Consider the following 19,081-nt stretch of genomic DNA (forward strand, 5'->3'; position numbering starts at 1 on the left):
TTGGTAGTTGCTGGCCTGCTGGGAGGTGTGTCCTTCCATCCAACCCTTGCATTAGCTTTATTCCTCCTCTCAACTCAACTTCCCCCGGATGAGTCAGAGCCACCCCAGTGCGCTGGAAAACCAAGTCTAACTTGAGCACGTTCTGCCCGGTGGAGGGAGAACGTGACCCGGCCGGGGTGGGTGGGGGCAGGGAGCTGACCTTGATTTATTTGAGCGCTTTCGTCCTCGGGCCAGCACTGGTTTGAAGGCTCCTTTGACGTATCTGCCCGCCCACCTGGCTGTCACTGAGCGGTGGGGGACGCAGTCTGACGCAAGGGTGGGGCCCGTGTGACTCAGCAAACCCGAAGGGCAGAGCCCGTGGATTCTCAGTGGCCAGCCCCGGGCTTGTCTCAACGCTCGTTATTTTTCAAGTGGCTCGAATACGTCAGGAGAGAGCAGAGTTCTTTGCAAACCCGAAAAGCAGCGTAAAAGCCCAAATAATGAGGGTTATTCAGTGCCAGGTACATCCATGTCCTGTCCTTACTGGAGGAGTCGGTGGAGGTGGAAACATTTGAACTTGCAGAGTGACTTCACTTGAGGACACTGGCAAAGCCTCTGGAGCCAGACTGCCTGGTTTTGAACCCCAGATTTCCATTTAAGAGCTGGGACCTCGGGCCCAGTTAATCTCTGAGCCTCAGCTTCTTGTCTATAAAGTGGGGTAGTGAATCGACTTTTGCCGTGTGACAGTCCACCTCAAAACTTAGTGGCTTAAAACGTTTACTTAGCTAATGATTCTGCTGGATGCTTTTTCTGATCTGGGGCAGGCTCAGCTGATCCCGGCTGGAATCCTCCTGCATGTAGAGTCAGCTGGTGGCTTGGCCCGGCGCGGGCTGATCTTGGTTGCTTTGCGCGCCCGGCTGCTGGCTGGGTCTCGGGCATCTCGTCATCCAACAGGATAGCCTGAGCTTCTACAGTTAGTGTGGGGACTCCAGGAAAAGAGGGGTAAGACCTTTTCAGTCCTCCACGTGCAGCTCATTTGTTCATGTCCCATGGACTAGAGTAAGTTACGTGGCCTGTCCAAATTCAGAGGGGGGAAAATACATTCTACCTGCCAGGAGCTCTGGCCATTTTTACCATAGTTCGTATATGTAAAGCTTTTAGATCATTGAAAACAAAGTAAGTTGTCACTCTTCCAGTTACGTTTTTTCAATCGAGTAGTGTCCCTCTGGTGAATTTGCTGGATCCCTTCCACCCCCTTGCCTTATTTTGAAGCCCACAACAACAAAAAAGCCTGTGGATAGAAGAAGGAGAAAGCCAGATCTCTGCTGGCTGGAAGGGGGACACAGCAGGAGGTGGAGATTGCTGTGGCTTGTTGAGTATCTACTGAGCTGCTGGTAAAGATAAAACTGCACCAGAGCATCAACACTCATGAGCAGGGAGCGGCTGACTTGCCTTTGGACTGATCAAAAACAGTTTTTTTAGCCCAGACAGATAACGTGTGATAGCCTTGAATGGATGGGGAGTCACATTTCCAATGAAACAATCCCCAGAATTGGTTAATCCTAGAGAAACAGAGGGTTGACTGTCTTATTTGTTGGGATATTCTCAGCACTGATTTCACTTTCTAAAGACCCTCCGTAAACGGAGGGCGAGAGGCCAGTTGTACAAACGCTCAGGTGTGGGTTACCCCGTGTTTGCTTTCCAGGTCGTTTGTCCATCTAATTGGTTTTTTTCTTTCATCCCGCAGCTGTGTGTTGGGCAGATACCAAGAGTCGGGCAGGCTGCCCGCACTGGTGACATTTCACACCAGAACAGAGCCGTCCTGGCGGTCTCGGGCAGGTGTGTGGGGCGGGCTGCTTCGTGCACAGTGGACTCGTCCTGCTGCTGTGGGCAAAGCGGCTTTTCCGTCTCAGAGAGGGAGTGAGGCCGGGAGGCGGGCGGGGCCAGCGGATCGGCACGCGGCGCACTCTCCACTCTGCTCCGTGGGTGCCTGCACCCTTCGTTTCTGCAGCCTCCGTGCGGGTGAAGACGCTGGCCCCGGAGCCCGGAGCCTGGCACGGGCCTTCCCGGCCTCGCTGGGGCTGTGGCCTGCTCGGGGGCCATGGAGGGACCGAGTGGTGCGGGGGCTGCGGGGAGCAGGCCCTGGGGGGGCTCGGGGCTCAGCCCGGGGGGGGCACTGCGAGGAGGTGGAGGATGCGGGGGCCAGCGGCGGCCTGGGGACGCTGGGGTCAGCGCCGCGGCGGTGGCCTTCCCTGGAAGAGAGTTGTGGAGGTCGGGGTCAGAGGCTAGGGGGGCGACTCGAGCACCTGCAGGGCCTCCACGCCCAGGGGTCCTGCCCCCTGCCGTCTGCCTGCCCTTCCTCCCCTCCTCCTCCTCCTCCTCCCCTCCCCCTGCCTTCTTCCATCCTGTTCTTCCTTCCCCTTTGCAGAAGGGGAGCTGAGGCTTTGCGAGGTTCAGCAAGCCATCAGGGGGCTCCCCCAGCCCCCTCCTGCGCCTCTGCGGGGCGCGGCACCCCCTGATCCTCGGGACGAGCCCGCCCACTCTTATCCCGGCGAGCCCAGGGGCAGGGCCGGGGGCTGCGGACGACCGCGGGCCAGGGCCGGGGGCGCGCAGGGCGGCGACTCCGCTTCAAGGTCACGGCCGCCCGCTGCCCGCACGCGGCGGCGCCCAGGACGGGGCTGCGCGGCCCCGAGTGCTCAGGCAGCCGCTGGCCTCCTGCTCCCGGCTCGGGGTGGCCGAGGGGCGCTTGCTCCAGGCCTCGGGCCCTGGGACCTCCCCCCTCGCTGCCTGCCCCAGCGCCCAGGGCTCGAGCCACCCCTGCCCAGCCTCTCCCGCAGGCGGCGGGTGTCGCCGTCACCGTGTGACCCGGCGCGTAGGTCTGGCTGGGGGGCTCTGGGAACTGGTCATCCTGCTTCCCAAGGAAGGGGCCAGCGGAAGGTGACAGACACTTGTCCCCCGCGGCTCTCGGTGACTAGCCCCGCCGCCCCTGCCTGGACGGCCGCCCTGCCTTGCGATTGGGTGGGGGATTCCGGAAGCAGCAGCTGTGTTTTGGAAGCCGCGCATCCTGAGTGGAGGGGCCACAGGGAGGCTGGGCAGCCCCTGACCAGGGTGCCATCAGCGGCTGCGCCCATCTTGGAGTTGCTGCACCCCTCAGAGCTGACTGCACCCACTTAGAGCTGGCTGCACCAACTTAGAGCTAGCTGCACCCTCTTAGAGCTGCTGCACCCCTCTTGGAGCTGCTGCACCCCTTTTGGAGCTGGATGCACCCCTCTTGGAGCTGCTGTGCCCCTCAGAGCTGCTGCATTGTCTGCTGGGGAACCTGCCTCAGCATCCAGTGAGCTTGCGTGGGTGGCTCCCCCCTAGCGGGCTGCTCCTCCCTAGCAGGCTGCTCCTCCATTGCGAGCTGCTCCTCCGGTAGGTAGCAGGTAGCGGGCTGCAGGGGCTTCCTGGCCTCTCCTCCAGAGTGCAGCCGGCCTCTTGCACTTAACCCTTTCCTGCCTGGCTCCAGCAGGAAGCCAGCGATGGGGGGCAGGCGGCCAGCAGGCCCCAGCCCTGCAGTGTCGAGCGGAGCCTGGCTGCAGGCACTATGTCCCCTTCGCCTTTCGCCGGGATGGGGCCCAGCCCTGTCCGTGCGCCCAAAGCCGACCGTCGGGGCTTGTCCCCGCGGGGAGTGCGCTTGTGGGAAGTGGGGTGCCGGCTCGTCCTGGCTCTGACACTGTGGGGGTCCCGATGCCTGTTTCTTTCTTCCTCCTTTGAAAGGGTGACTGCTTTCAGTGAAAGGATCAGGGGGACGGGAGGCCCCTGCCCTCCCCCCCGGGGCCCCCGGCCGGGGCGTGGCAGCATGACCAGCTTCTGGGGGGGGGGGTGAAATTCAGGAGGGTTTGGAACACAGTCGCCCTTGCCCGTTGCCAGGCACCAAGGCTAGTCCCCAGCCACACTGGAGCTTCCCTCTAGCATTCTGGCCTCTCCCCCTTTGGGGACCCCCCACCCCCCGCCCCCTCGCCAGCAGCAGCCACCCGCCCCTTTCCCAGGAGAACCTGAGGCCTCTGATAAACTTGCCTCACTAAGGACAGGCTGGTACAACTTGCGGTTTTCGCGGCCTCTCTGGGCTTTTCAGACATGCTTTAAAGACGTTTCCGGAGCTGGGGGCGCAGCGCTTGCAGCTGGGTGGGGCTGGTCATTCCAGCCCCGGGTTTGGGCCATGGCGGGTGCTCTGGACACGGCGCTGTTGATTTGCCTCCTGCTCAGCAGTCAAGGCCCGAGACCAAGTTTTCCTTTCTGCGTGGTGGAGTGTCCTGGCAGCGTTCGAGCCAAAGGTAAGGTGGACAGGTACAACGCAGCACACCTGGTGAGGTTTGAATTTCAGCTCCCTTCCTTCCTTCCTTCCTTTAATTATTTATTTAATGTTACATTAAAAAAATATGAGGTCCCCATATGCCCCCCACCCCCCTTCCCCCACTCTTCCCCCCATAACCACAACCTCCTCCATCATCACGGAACGTTCTTTGCACTTGGTGAATTCGTCTCTGAGCACTGCTGCACCACATGGTCAGTGGTCTCTTTAAAGACCCCTTCCTTCGCCTGTAGATTTGGGCAGGAGCGGGCGAGTACGTGGGGGTGCGCGTACCCTAAAAAGCGCCCCACGCGCCTGCACTTCTGTTCCTGCTCCTCCCGTGCCTGGTGTTTTCAGGAAGAAGTGGGTTTCCTAGGAACAGGACTTGGGGCTGGGATTCCTCCGAATCCTCCTGCTTGGCTCCGAGAGCTGGCCGGCTCCAGCTTCCACGGGGCTCCGTGGCACGCCCGGCCACCTGGGTCTCTTCCGGAGAATTTTCCAGAATGTGGGTTCTGAGCCGCTGCTCCCCTTGGCTTCTCCACGCCGCTCCTGGCCTCTGCCTCCTTCCGGCTCTCTCTTGCCTGATCTTCACTGCCTTTACTAGTTGGTCATTTATCCATGTTTTTCCATTTCCATTTCTTTCTGGGCACTGGGGAGCTGGTTCTTTTAGAGGAAAGAGCGACTTACTGTAAAGGGAAGGACGGCTCAGCTGTGTTTAGGAAGCCTCAGTTTGCACGTTTCCCTCTGAAGAAATGGCTTAAATAGAAGTAGGAAAAATACACCCTTTGCGCATCAATTTGTTACCAGCCCTGCATGTATTTGCCAGCCCTTCAGCAAAACAACATCCGGCAGAGCAGGTGCTGGCCTTTGTAAATTTCTAAATGTGGCAAATCTGACATCTCGAAGATTCTTTCCTGAATTCACGTCTTTTTTAAAAAAATATTTCTTTTTCGTTTATTTCTCGCCCCTTTCCCACTCTCCCCCTGCCCCCCCCCAGTTGTCTGCTCTCTGTGTCCATTCGCTGTGTGTTCTTCTGTGTCCACTTGTATTCTCGTCAGCGACACTGGGAATCTGTGTCTCTTTTTGTTGTGTCATCTTGCTGTGTCAGCTCTCTGTGTTTGCGGTGCGACTTCTGGGCAGGTTGCACTTTCTTTCGCGCTGGGCGGCTCTCCTTATGGGGTGCACTCCTTGCACGTGGGGCTCCCCTATGCAGGGGACACCCCCGCGTGGCATGGCACTCCTTGCGTGCATCAGCACTGTGCATGGGCCAGCTCCACACGGGTCAGGAGGCCCGGGGTTTGAACCCTGGACCTCCCATGTGGTAGATGGACGCTCTATCCATTGAGCCAAATCTGCTTCCTGTTAATTCGGACTTTTGACCTTGAGGTCAGCCCAGCTGAGCAGAGGTCTTTTTACAGAGAGGACCTGGATGGCTGCTTGACCAAAGTGGCAGAAGCCACCTTTGTGGGCTCTTCTGAGAGCCAATGTTGGAAGGAAATCACGGGAGTGTATGGCACTGCATTGATTTACACAGGTTCTTTTATATGACTCCATCCCAACAGCGAAGGCACAAGAAAATATACAGGTAAAGTTTTACCGCCTGCAATTCAGAAGTTTATATTGCCTTTGCACAAAATAATGGCCTCATCTCGTATCAATTAGAATAATTGCATTTAGAGGCAAGTAACAGAGGACTCAAAAATGGTGGTCTAAACACACATCTCATGTTTAAAAGAAAAAAAATGGCCCAAATTAGAATATGGGTGCTGTGGCTCCAAGGTCATCAGGAACCCAGTATTGTATCTGTTGCTCCATCCTAGTGTGTGAGTCCCATTCTCATAGTCCAAGATGGCCCCAGGAGCTCCAGCCATCACATCTGCTTTTCCTGGACAAGAGGAGGAAAAGAGAAAGGAGAAGGGACGTGTGCCCCTTTCATTTAAGGAGTCTACCCGAAAGTCCCAAGCAACAGGTCTGCACCCACTTTGTTGGTCAGAACCTGGTCCCGTAGTCACAGTAGCTGCAAGGGAGGCTTGGACGTATGACTTTTTAGCCGGCTAGGCTTCTTGTCCAAGTGCTTTGTAAGGACGGAGGGGAGAAGGGGTGTCGGGAGGCGGCAACAGACTCTTCACGCCTCTCATGGCTCTCACTGGAAAGAGTGAGAAGGGCCCGTGTGACCCACAAAGCAAGCCCAGTAGCCAGCCAGCAGCTGCCGGAACTCTCTGCGCCATCACGTTCCTCCCTGGACGGTGGAGGGAGAACTTCCTCTCCTTAGACTGTTCAAGACTCACGAGGAAAGGCAAGCTGCCCCTGAAGATTTTTTTTTTTTAAAGATTTATTTTATTTCTTCCCCCCCCCCCGTCCCCGCATTGTCTGCTCTCTGCGTCCACTTGCTGTGTGTTTTTCTGTGTCCGCTTCTATCCTTATCAGCAGCACCGGGAATCTGTGTCTCATTTTGTTGCATCATCTTGCTGTGTCAGCTCTCCGTGTGGGCAGCGCCATTCTTGGGCAGGCTGCACTTTCTTTCACGCTGGGCGGCTCTCCTTATGGGGCGCACTCCTTGCATGTAGGGCTCGCCTACATGGGGGACACCCTTGCATGGCAGGGCACTCCTTTCATGCATCAGCACTGCACGTGGGCCAGCTGCACACGGGTCAAGGAGGCCCGGGGTTTGAACCGCGGACCTCCCACGTGGTAGGCCGTGGCTCTATTCGTTGAACCAAATCCTCTTCCCGGCATCCACAGTTATTAACATCTTGCCAATCATGTTTCATCCGTCCCCTAGTGCTTTTTGTTTCTCCTTTTGTATTTTAAAGCAGTTTACAGATATCACATCACTTAACCCATAAATACTAAGTATTTATTTCTAGCAAATAAGGGCCTTAAAAGAATCACAAAACCATTTTCACACCTATCAAAATTAATATTCTTTAATACCAGCTAATCTTTTTCATATTTGCCCGAGTATAAAAACGTGATTTCTTATGACTGGGTTAAAGCTCTGGACTGGAAACAGCGGCTATTTTCCAACTTGACAAGCGTTGTGCATCTCTCTCTTTCCCTCAGGATACAGTCTTGCTCATCCCATGGTTTTGAGTTTAAAGAAAGAACCACATGGTAGATAAATGGCAAAGCAATAGCTGATTAAGAAGTGCTTCAAGAAGCAATTTTGTCAAGTTTTTATTACGGAAAACTTGCAAACATGTACGGAATTAAGGGCAGTAGTGAAACAAAGTAGGTCGGTGGTTAATTAGCCTGCTGATAAACCACTCGCACTCATTTAAGGCTTCCAGAATGTTCCTTGTAAGTCCCTGCTGGAAGTATGTGGCCTCAGGACCGTGATGAGGCTGGGGGGAGGGGGTACGGGGCCTTGGCGTTCCCCTCTGGGAGGGTCCTGCTTGTTCAAGGCTGCAGCCCCAAGACCATGGACACTGTCGGTGCCGGCCCGTCCCCAGGTCCTCGTGCAGCGCGGTCACAGAGTCCCTGTCCTGGGCACTAGTGCCCGCCCCTGCTGAGCACTGTGGGGTGTTCTGCGTTGGGCCCCGGGGAGGGGAGAGCTGCACAGGGCCTGTTCGTCCGTAAGCTGGTGGGCCCACCTCCGGGGCGCGGTCCTGAAGTGTTGGGGTTCCCTTCCCACTTCCTGGCAGGGGGGCTTCTGCCAGGTGGCGAGAGTGACCGTCTGCCTTGCTCCCCACTAGAGAGGAAGGAGGACAGTGAGCAGCTGGGGGACCAAGCTTTCCCCAGTGGACTCCTGGATGCTACCTCCAGGTTCTTTATGGTCCTACCCCTGAGACCCTCCTCTTCCCAGGTTCTTATGGACCACCTCCTAGCTCCTCTCTCCAGGTTCTTATAGACCACCTCCTAGCTCCTCTCTCCAGGTTCTTATGGACCACCTCCTAGCTCCTCTCTCCAGGCTCTTATGGACCACCTCCTAGCTCCTCTCTCCAGGTTCTTATGGACCACCTCCTAGCTCCTCTCTCCAGGCTCTTATGGACCACCTCCTAGCTCCTCTCCCCAGGCTCTTATGAACCACCTCCTAGCTCCTCTCCCCAGGCTCTTATGGACCACCTCCTAGCTCCTCTCCCCAGGCTCTTATGGACCACCTCCTAGCTCCTCTCTCCAGGCTCTTATGGACCACCTCCTAGCTCCTCTGTCCAGGCTCCTATGGATCACCTCCTAGCTCCTCTCTCCAGGTTCTGTATAGACCACCCTTAGTTCTCCTCTCTCCGGGTTCTTTAGAGACCACCTCTTGGGTCCTCTCTCAGGCTCTTTAGAGACCACCTCCTAGCTCCTATTCCAGGTTCTCTAGAGACCACCTCTTGGCGCCTCTCTCCAGGCTCTTCAGAGACCACCTCTTGGCTGCTCGGCTCTTTCCTGGTTGGAAATCGGCGGCCTTTCCTTAGCTGCAGAGGTCAGCCACGTGGCCGTCTTGGAGCGCGCAGGCTCCTCCCACGTGCCCTGAGCTTGGCCACCCTCTCCATTCCCTCGAAACGCGAGGATGGTCCAGCCACCTTCGTGGCTGGTCTGTGTCGTGTACCCCAGTGGAAGGACGAAACCGCTTTCCCGATGGCATGAGCGTCTTCCTGCCCTTAGGACTAGGGGACGCTGCTGTGTCGTGTGTCCTGGGAATGGTGACCTCTGCCTCCTGGGATGACCGCGATAGCCCAAGGAATGCGTGTCTCCCGGCTTTCGCGCCAGGAGCTGGAGCCTCGGTAGCCCCCCTGCCTCTGAGACCCACAGGGGCCCTGCCTGCCTGTCCCGCCGCGGGGGTGGCCGCCTCACAGGGCTGTGTGCCCTCCTTGCTTGCGGGTGAGTGGCTCCGCTCCCCTGGTCTCCTCTTCTCTCTCTGTTTTTATTGGTTATGGCCTGCCCTTCACTTGACTTAAAGGCATCTACAAAGACCAGCTCCAGTTCAGGTCGCCCTCACAGTTCCTGGGGCTCGGACTTCAGCATATTCTGGGGGGCAGTTCAGCCCATACAAGGGCCGAGAGGAGAGGTCATGGGGCTGGACCTGGGGAGGGGGGTGCAGTCCCGCTGACCCTGGGGGAGCCCAGCTCAGAGGACCTTTCCGGCCGGCCCGAGGCTGGTGGGTGAGAGTCGGTGGCGTGGGGGGGTCTGTTGGGGTGGGTGTGTGGCGACGGCAAGCAGCCCGCGCCGGGGGCCGTGCAGCCCCCAGCCCTGCCTGTCCGAGCAGCCCGCTCTATGGTCAGGTCCTTGAATTGCCATCTGTCAGGGGGCGTGGGCGCTCCGCGTCCTTCCACATCCATGCGCCGCGGCGTGGCCTGGCGGCCGGGGGCGTGGCCGTGGCTCCCGGCTGCTGGCGCAGGTGGGTCTTGCCCTGCCTGGCCTCTGCCTGGGGCCGGTGTGTCGTTCCGCGGAGAAGCAGGTGCTCCTCTGTGCCCTGAGCGAGTGAGCGCGACAGGAAGCCCGAGGCGGGGAGGTGGGGATGGCACCCGTTCCCTGCAGCCGCAGAAGGGGTCTGGTTGGGGTCCCGCTGTATGAGGCTGGGAGGGTGCGGGAGGGTGCGGGCTGGAGGTGCCGCTCAGCTCAGGGCACCCCGGGCCAGCACCCTCTGCGCCCGCGAGCGCTTAGCCCCACCGAGAGATCCATGGGGCCCAGGAAGCCACCCCAAGGCAGAGGGGCTGGCGCGGCCGGGACGTGCAGGCTGTGCCAGCGGCGAGCCTCAGCGGGTGTCCAGGTGGTCTCGGCCCTAGTGGGCCCTCACCGCTCCCTCATCGCTCCCATGAAGCAGGGGGTGTCTGTGCAAACCCTCCCTGCCCCCCTCTGGCACCCCTCGAAACCTCTGAGTTTAAAGGTGTTTGGGGGTGGGTCCCCCGGGCCTGGAACGGGCGGTGTGTGATTTGGTAGCTGGGGAGTGGTGGGTGCCCTCGGGGCGCCTTCGCCCTCCTGGCTACAGGTGGGGAGCCCCGCCTTGGGGTGTAGGAGAAGCTAAACCGGGCACGGAGACTTCGGGGTCCGGCCTCTCCCGGCACCCCCAGCGGGGGCCCGCTGCTCCCGCTCGCCCCCTCCCTTGTTGGCACACTGGAGGGGCACACGGCATCTTCCTCGGCCGCCGACCTCTCTCTTCGCTGCACACCTGCCCACCCTAAACCATTTGGGGTGGCCTTGGCGTGGCCGAGCTTGCTCGCAGGGTGTCCTCGCAGCCCCGGCGAGCGGTGGGTAACGGAAGTTCAGGAGTGGAGGCTCTGGGCCAGGGTTCGAATTATGACTCCGTCCTCGACGGCCTCGTTTCCCGGCCTGTTTCATCACCATGTCCTGGTCCCCTCGGTGAAACGGGGATAACAGTTGGACTGGTTTGTTGGTGACGTTGAGGGTTAAGTGGGCACCGGCAGACACGAGCCCCAGATGTCCCCCGTCTGGCCTGGAGGGCGCACTCGACAGGCGCTGCTGCTTGTTCTCGTCACGGCTGCAGCCGGCGTGCGGGCTCATGCGGTCAGGACGGGCCGTCTTGGTTTTCTTGGGGGGCTGTCCGTGGGGGGGACCCCTGGGCTGGTGGTGTAGAGCCTGCGTGAGGCCACAGCCCCGGGAGGCTCGGGAGCGCAGGCGAGGGGGCGCAGAGCTGTCCTCGGCTGCGCCCCGTCTGCCTCCGGCCTCTGCGCAGCCCTCCTGGTGACACAGGGCTGCGGGTCACCGCTCGGCAGTTTGGTCAGCGCCGGATGACCCAGGCCGCAGGGCAGGGGCAGCCCTGGAGCAGCGGCCCGCGCGGTGCCTGGCTCTGGCCGCTACCGCGCCGCGTGGGCCTCCCTGGGAAACGCGGGGCTTGAACCGGGTGGACAGCAGGCGTCCTGCCGCCTTGAGCCTTCCTTACGGGACGGAGGCGTTGGGCGCGCGTTCCTTCCCGAGCCCAGCGGTGGACCCGGGGACACGGCTGCGGCCGCCCCCTCCGGCAGCTTCCCCACGGTGCTGGAGTCTGATGACGGCCACTTACCAAGTCCCTTCACGAGCAGCCTTTAAGATGCCCGCCTAGGACCACTCCCACCAAAGCCTCTCGTGTCCACGGGTCCCTCCTGCGCTCCGTCTTACTGCCCGGGCCACGCCGTGCCGGCCTTCGCCGCCTCGGTCCCCGGCCGAGCCTCGGCTCCTCGTCTGGCCGGTTGGGTTTCTCTGCTGTCGTGCCTCGTCACGGAGCCCGTGAGCGTCGCGCCCCGATTCGAGGACTGCGCCGACAGCAGGGCCCGGCTCCCTGGCTGGGTCTGGAGGTGACACCCCACCGTTTGGGCCGAGGTCTCTAGGTGCCATCTTCGTATGGCGAGAACCACACACCGGCTCTTTGGGACTGCGCAATTGGCTTCTGACACTGAATTCCCAGCCGTGGCCCGTCGGGACACCGGGAATTCAGCCACGGAGTTAGGCGGGTGCACGAGCCCCTCGGTGCCCCTGTCTTGCCGTGGCACAGCGGGTGCCTGACGCACGTCTGAACCCACTTACCGTCGGCCACGTCCCTCTCGCTCGGGAAGCACCCCTAGGAAGCTTCTGGCACCCCGTCACGTCTCATGGTAGAGTTCCTAATGATGGTGTCAGTTTTTCCGGCCGAGTCAGAGCTCCTTAGTTGGGGGTGGGCTCCCCTTCTCTCCAGAGCCCCGCCTCCTGCGCTGTCCCCAGGAGGGACTGAATGAATGCTGAACAAGGACCGCCCACCGGGCAGGGTGGAGCAGCCCCTGCCTGTGCCAGCCCGTGCCTGGTCCTTCTGCAGGTCTGTAGCTTTGGGGATGTTTGATGAAATGCCTTACTAGGAGGCTGTGAGCATTGGGGTTCTCTAGGACGCCCCAACAAGTTGGCACCTTGAGCCTAATGGTGAAATGATGCAGGAACTAGGTCCAAGTCCCTTCAGGTTTCAACGGATAGAACCAAAGGTGTCTGAGCTCGTCTAAGGTAGCTCTGGGGTGGGAGCAACCAGATGGACCCTGAGGGGTGTTGGGGATTGAATCGTGTTCCCCACAAGCCATTCTGAAGTCCTAACCCCTGGCCAGTGGGTTACTCTTTTGTAAGTAAGATCTTCAAAGACCCTACTAAGGGGAGGCCCTGAGGCAGGGTGGGCGTTCACGCAGCGTGACCGGGGGTCTTAGAAGAAGAGGACATTGGACCTGGAAGTAGAAGCCAGAGGAGGCAGCGGCAGCTTGCCCTGCCATGTGCTGCCACTGCAGGGTTTGGGAAGCATGACCTTGAGTTTGGATTTCCAGCCTACCCCCTGAGATAATAGATGCCTGTTGTTCAGGCCGGCTGTATTAGTCACAGGGGTGCTGATGGAGAATTCCAGAACTCTTTGGCTTTTATGAAGGATATTGATTTGGGGTGGAAGCTCACGGTCACAAGACCCTGACGAGTCCCACTCCAGGTTACTTCCTCACCAGACCGTTGCCACGTGTTGAAGCAAGACGGCGGGCGACGCCTGCGAGGGCTCAGCCCTCCTTCTCTTGAGCCTCCGTGGGCCAGCTTCTTCTGATCTCAGTTGTAGGCTGGGACAGGGCTTGTGTCTCTTCCTGGGGCTTGTTTCTCTCCAGGCTCAGCTGCTCTGTTCTCTTCACAAGGTCAGGTGCAGACTGTCAGGCGCAGGGCTCATCTCTCTTGCGTGTCTGTGGAGCTGTCTTTGTTCCTTTGTGGAGCTCTTTCTGTGTATCTACTTCTGTGTTCTTGGTTGAGTGTCAGTTTATATAGCCCACCAAGGCGGTGTGGATTCAACCCTGCACACCCTAATGACATGGTTGAATCAAAGCCCTAATCTTGATATAATAAAGGAAAAGTGAAAACTCGGAATTTAATATAAAGGGTATCACGCCCAGAGGAACAGACCAGTTTACAAACATAATGTCTATTTTTGGAATTCATAAATAATATCAAACTTCCATAACAACCATTTTCTGGCATTTGTTATAGCAGCCCTGGCAAACTAAGACAGTTTCTGTTACCAGGAAAGCTGCTATAACGATACCTAAAACTGTGAAAGTGCCTTTTGGATTGGGTAATGGGTAGAGACTGGAAGAATTTTGAGGCTTTGTAGTAAAAGCCTACTTTGCCTTCAATGGACTGTTGGTGGAGATATGGTGATGCTGATGAGGGCTCAGAAAAAAGCAAGGAGAGCTGTAGAGACGTTTTTTTCTTCTTAGAGAATACATGTCATCATAAACAGACTGGCTGTTAAAGGTGCTCCAGGAGGTGCCTTCGAAGGAAATTCATGTGTTATTGGAAACTGGAGGAAAGGCAATCCTTGTTACAAATTGGCAGAGAACCTAGTGAGATTGTGTTCTAATACCACATGGAGAGCAGGACTTGTACGCGATAGAACTTTGGTTTTTAGGAGATTTCCAAAGTGCGGAAGGCACAACCACATTTCCCCTTGCAGTTTATAGTAAAATGTAAGAGGAAAGAACTATGGGAAGTGGATGTGGCTCAAGCGGTTGGGCTTCCACCTGCCACATGGGAGGTCCCAGTTTCGGTTCCCAGTTGCTCCTGGAGAAGGCGAGCTGGTGTGGGCAGGCACGGCAAGCTGATATAACAAGATGACGCAACAAAAGAGAAACAGAGGAGCGACAATGAGAGACACAGCAAACCAGGGAGCTGAGGTGGCTCAGATGATTGGGTACTTCTCTCCCACATGGGAGGTCCTGGATTTGGTTCCTGGTACCTCCTAAAGAAAAGATGAGTAGACACAGGAAGCACACAGCAAATGGACAGAGAGCAGACAGCAACTGCAAACCATGAGGAGGAGAGATAAATAAAATTTTAAAACAGAGAAAGAGCTAAGTTGAGGACTGAACTGTCAAGCAAAAAGGAACCAGCACTTGCTCATTTGGAAGACTCTCAGCCTCTCCAGATATTGTGCTCTGAGACTAGAGCCAGAAATGGCTCTAACAGTGTCCTTCCTCTGTTCCCAGGAGGAAAGAAGGCTCCATGGGGGTGTGTGGCTGAATAGCCGTTTGCTCAAGAGATTAGGCACGTGACTCACGGATGTAGCCAGCCATCTTGGAAGAAGTCAGTGTTGGAGATACAATTACTCAGGAAGGATTTGTGGAAGATCCTTTCGTCTGATGGCTTGGACCCCCTTGACAACTTTGTGTGTGCAGGAACAGTGCCAGCCTGGATGGAAAGAGAGCGAGATGGGACAAAATGAAGGAGAAGGACTCCTTGGGCAGAACTGTGGAGACAGAGAGCTGGGCCAAAGAGAACTTTTTGAGCCAAAAGAGGAGTTGGACTTCTCTAGCCCTTGAATTGGGTGGTGCGGGCGTTGCCCTGGTGTTGGGAGAGGACAGGGCTGCTGCTCCAACAGCCTAGAGGACAAAGCTTCCAGCCACATGGCTGGCTGGGTTTCAGACTGCATGGGACCTGTGTTGTCATTGTATTCATCTTACAGGTGTCGGGAAGGAATCACTGGGACCTGTGTTTTCATTGTATTTGTCTTACAATTGGCAGGACGGAATCACAAAGGAGCCTTCTTGTAAATTCCACTCAATGTAAATTTATATCTCATTAGCTAGAACTTGCACGGTCATTAGCTCTACCCAGGACTGGGAAGTAGGGTCTTTAGCTGGCACCTTGCCTTCCCCTGAGACACAGAGGCCCTATTTATTGCCAAGAAAGATGGTGGGACTAGCCACGGTGCTTCCTTGAGTACCTTCAGTGGTTGAAAGGTGGGGCGATGCCATCTGGTTTCTTTGTGATTGACGAGGCAAGCACCATTCTGAGGTGGCTTCACGGGAGAGAGAACCTTGCTAAAACTTCAGAAGCGCCCCTGGAATTTGACAGAGAACATGTTCTTCTGAGAAGCCACTTCAAAGGGGCTTCCTCTTTTCCTTTGTCGAGCTCTGGTTCCTTGATTTCGACCTCGTCAAGCGCTCGGCTGTGTGAAGAGGTACAGGGCCCTTGGCACAGCAGCCACGTTTCGGGAGGTCTCCACGAGAGAGCTCTCTTCTTGTCTGAAGGAAGAAAAAGTTCGCTTTCCGAGCGGGGAGACCTGGGAAAGGAGAGTTCACCCTTAAACGTTGCTGAACTCATGACCTGGCAATTCTACTCCTGGCTGCAAACCGCTGAATTAAAAGCAGAGATGTCCCAGCAGCTTATTCACAACAGCCGAAGATGGAAACCCCAGCTGAGTGGATACCCAGCATGGGACATGGCCGTATGACGGGTTATCATCACCCACAGAAAGGAATGGGGTTCTGGTACGTTCTACGACATGATGAACCTTGGAAACATTATGCTGAGTGACATCAGCGGGACGTAAAGTATCTAGAAAAGGCGAACTCCTGGGAACGGAGTTGGTTTGAGGTTCCCGGGGCCAGGGGAGGGGAAGTGAAGAGCTACGACTCAGTGGGCACAGAGCTGCTTCTCAGGCCCTCAGAAGGAGTGTTAATGGCTGTGCAGCGGTGCGCAGGTAACGCGTGTCGCCAGGTTGCGCACTGAAAGACGGCTACGATCACTTTCTTGCTGTACATCTCTCACCACGATCAAATCAAATGCAGACGTTGCCGGCTTCTTTTGAAGGACCCGGCCCCCGTGCTTGCACCCTGCCCTGGCACCTGGGCGGCCCAAGCTCCGGGAAGGCTGTACTCGGGTGAAGCGGCCGCTGCCAGGCCTGGGGGCGTGGGGTGGGCACGGGCGAGCGCCCAGGGCGTGGGGGGCAGCTCTCAGGAGGGCGGGCATCGTGGCCTCCCGTGTAGCTGAGGCCACAGGGCGTGCAGGGACTGGTCAGGGCCCCCCCGGGAGTCCACCGCAGGCCCCTCGGTGACGGCTTCGCCTGGCACTCGGGGCCTCCACCCTCTGAAAAGCGCCGTTGCCCGGTCTTGTACGGGGTCCACAGCCTCAGTACGTCCTACCAGGGCCCAGGCCTTGGGGTCCCGGCCCTGTTGGTGCCGTCAGAGCGGCGCGGCCTGTCCTGGAAGGCGTTGCTCCGTCGCTTCCTTTGCATTTCCTCTCCGTGCCCCCCTCCCTCTGCGGGTGTCTGAGTGTCCCTGCACACCCGCTCTCTGCCCTTGACCAGATTGTCACGGCCTTGGGGCTCCCTGACCGTGGGGGAGTGGCGGCCCCGGGTCAGAAGGCTGGCCTCGCGGGGCTGCTGTGCCCCCCCGGCCCCTTAACCCCAAGTCCCCTAGCCCCCCGAGTCCTCAGCCCTGTCCCCTTAGCCCCCCAAGTCCTCAGCCCTGTCCCCTTAGCCCCCCCCCGAGTCCTCAGCCCTGTCCCCTTAGCCCCCCAAGTCCTCTGCCCTGTCCCCTTAGCCCCGTGTCCTCAGCCCTGTCCCCTTAGCCCCCGTGTCCTCAGCCCTGTCCCCTTAGCCCCCGAGTCCTCAGCCCTGTCCCCTTAGCCCCCCCGTGTCCTCAGCCCTGTCCCCTTAGCCCCCCAAGTCCTCAGCCCTGTCCCCTTAGCCCCCCGAGTCCTCAGCCCTGTCCCCTTAGCCCCCGAGTCCTCAGCCCTGTCCCCTTAGCCCCCCAAGTCCTCAGCCCTGTCCCCTTAGCCCCCCGAGTCCTCAGCCCTGTCCCCTTAGCCCCCTGCATCCTCACCCGTGGCGTTGAGCTCTTCTCACTGTCACTGAGGCTGTGTCACGGGCTGCCTGACCCCTCCGCACGGAGCTGATGCCCCTGGCCAGGCGTGGGTCCCAGGAGCCGAGGGCTGGGGGGCACTGCAGACCAGCCTTTGGGAATGGCTAGTGCAAATCGGGGGCTCAGGGAGGGCCTGAGAGGGCCAGTGCCGGGCTTTGAGCCTCTGTCTGCCGCGGTCACTGCCCGCTCTCGGCACCTGCGTGTCTGTGTGAAGGTACAGGGTGAGCCGCACGTGGGTCCCAGCGTCCTGACAGCCACACCGAGAAACAAAGCACTGAGGTGACTCTGACGAGGGTCCCTGCCCATCCAGGTGTAGGGCCTGTCCAGGTGTGGGGGCCCTGTCCAGGTGGGTGCACTGTCCAGGTGGGGGGAGCTCTTTTAGGCGTGGGGCCTGTCCGGCCATGGGGCCCTGTCCAGGTAGGGGTCTTATCCCGGTGTGGGGCCTGTCTAGGCGTGGGGGGCTCTTCTAAGCATGGGGGACCTGTCCCAGCCATGGGGAGCCTGTCTTGGCTGTGGGGGCCCCATCTAGGTGTGGGACCTGTCCAGGTGTGGACCCATCCAGGTGTGGCCCCATCCGGGTGTGGGGCCCGTTCAGGTGTCGGGAGCTTTTCCAGGTGTGGGGCCCCATCCAGGTGTGGCACCCGTTCAGGTGTGGGCCCTTCCAGGTGGGACCTGTCTGGATGTGGGGACATGTCCAGGTGTGGGGCCCCATCCAGGTGTGGCCTGTCCAGGTGTGGACCCGTCCAGGTGTGGGCCCATCCAGGTCTGGGGCCTGTCCAGGTGTGGGGACACGTCCAGGTGTGGGGCCTATCCAGGTGTGGCCCATCCGGGTGTGGGCCCGTTCGGGTGTGGCCCCATCCAGGTGTGGGGCCCCATCCAGGTGTGGGGAGCTCTTCCAGGTGTGGGGCCCCATCCAGGTGTGGCACCCGTTCAGGTGTGGGCCCTTCCAGGTGTGAGGTCTTCCGGGTGGGGCCTGTCTGGGTGTGGGGACACGTCCAGGTGGGCCCCGTCCGGGTGGGCCCCGTCCAGGTGAGGGCCCCGTCCAGGTGAGGGCCCGTCCAGGGGTGCCCCGTGCCCGCGGGCCTCACGCGCCGCCCCCGCAGGCCCAGCTGGAGGCGCAGAGGGCCACGCAGGACTTCCAGAGGGCCACGGAGGTGCTGCGCGCCGCCAAGGAGACCATCTCGCTGGCCGAGCAGCGGCTGCTGGAGGACGACAAGCGGCAGTTTGACTCGGCCTGGCAGGAGATGCTGAACCACGCCACGCAGAGGGTGAGCGCGGGTGCTGCGGGGGCCTGCGGGGGGGGTGCTCCAGGGGGGCGGGGGGGGTGCCCCACGCAGAGGGTGAGCCGGCGCCGCGGGGGCCTGCGGGGGGGGGTGCTCCAGGGGGGCGGGGGGGCTGCCCCACGCAGAGGGTGAGCCGGCGCCGCAGGGGCCTGCGGGGGGGGGTGCTCCAGGGGGGCGGTGGGGGGTGCCCCACGCAGAGGGTGAGCATGGTGCTGCATTGGGCAGTAGCGGGGTGCTGGGGGGATGCCCTGGGGGGCAGTGTGGGGGTGCCATGGGGGTACCTGGTGGGTGTCCGCTGGGACGGGGTGCCTGTGGGGGTGAGGGGGTGCCGTGGGGGGTCCTTTGGGGATGCCTGGGGCGTGCCCGCCCGGGGTGGGGTGCTGTTGGGGTGCCGTGGGGGTGCCTGGGGTGTGCCAGCCTGGGGCGGGGTGCCGAGGGGTCTGCCTGCGAGGTGCCTGCAGGGGTGGGGTCTCCCGTGGGCGTGCCTGCCGGCAGGGTGCCTGCGGGGGGTGAGGGTGCCTGTGCCCTGCAGTTGTGGGTGCTGCCTCGTTTCTTTGTGACATGTTCAGTGTCACCGAGAGGAGAGCGGTCTCCTCTCTCTTAGGTTTCGGCTGCGAAGCCGGTTTAGTGAGGTCGTCCTCCCACCACCCCGGCTCACGCCCCTCTTGGTTTCCTTCTCTTTGTTTTTGTTCTGATGCCTTTTAAAAAAATTACTTTTATTTTATTTATGTGTTTATTTACCTACTATTTCTCTCCCCTTTCCTTCCCCCCCGCCTCTCCCCTCCCCAGGGCTGTCTGTTCTCTGTGTCCATTCGCTGTGTGTTCTTCTGTGTCTGCTTATATTCTTTGTCAGCGGCATGGGAATCTGTGTTTCTCCTTGTTGCGTCATCTTGCTGTGTCAGCTCTCTGTGTGTGCGGCGCCATTCCTGGGCAGGCTG

At 59.3% G+C, this 19,081-nt stretch overlaps 1 protein-coding gene across 3 annotated transcripts in view; it reads left to right on the forward strand.

The window, feature by feature from the left end:
* SH3BP5 (SH3 domain binding protein 5) overlaps positions 1-19,081 on the forward strand; it is a 54,880-nt gene that overhangs the window by 29,788 nt on the left and 6,011 nt on the right. For all 3 annotated transcript variants that reach the window (XM_058290634.2, XM_058290635.2, XM_004483657.5), the window contains one exon: positions 17,964-18,128. In XM_058290634.2, the coding sequence (XP_058146617.1) occupies positions 17,964-18,128 (165 nt within the window). The remainder of the gene's footprint in view (positions 1-17,963; positions 18,129-19,081) is intronic.

This window comes from Dasypus novemcinctus, chromosome 31 (assembly GCF_030445035.2).
Source record: "Dasypus novemcinctus isolate mDasNov1 chromosome 31, mDasNov1.1.hap2, whole genome shotgun sequence".
Taxonomy (NCBI): Eukaryota; Metazoa; Chordata; class Mammalia; order Cingulata; family Dasypodidae; genus Dasypus; species Dasypus novemcinctus.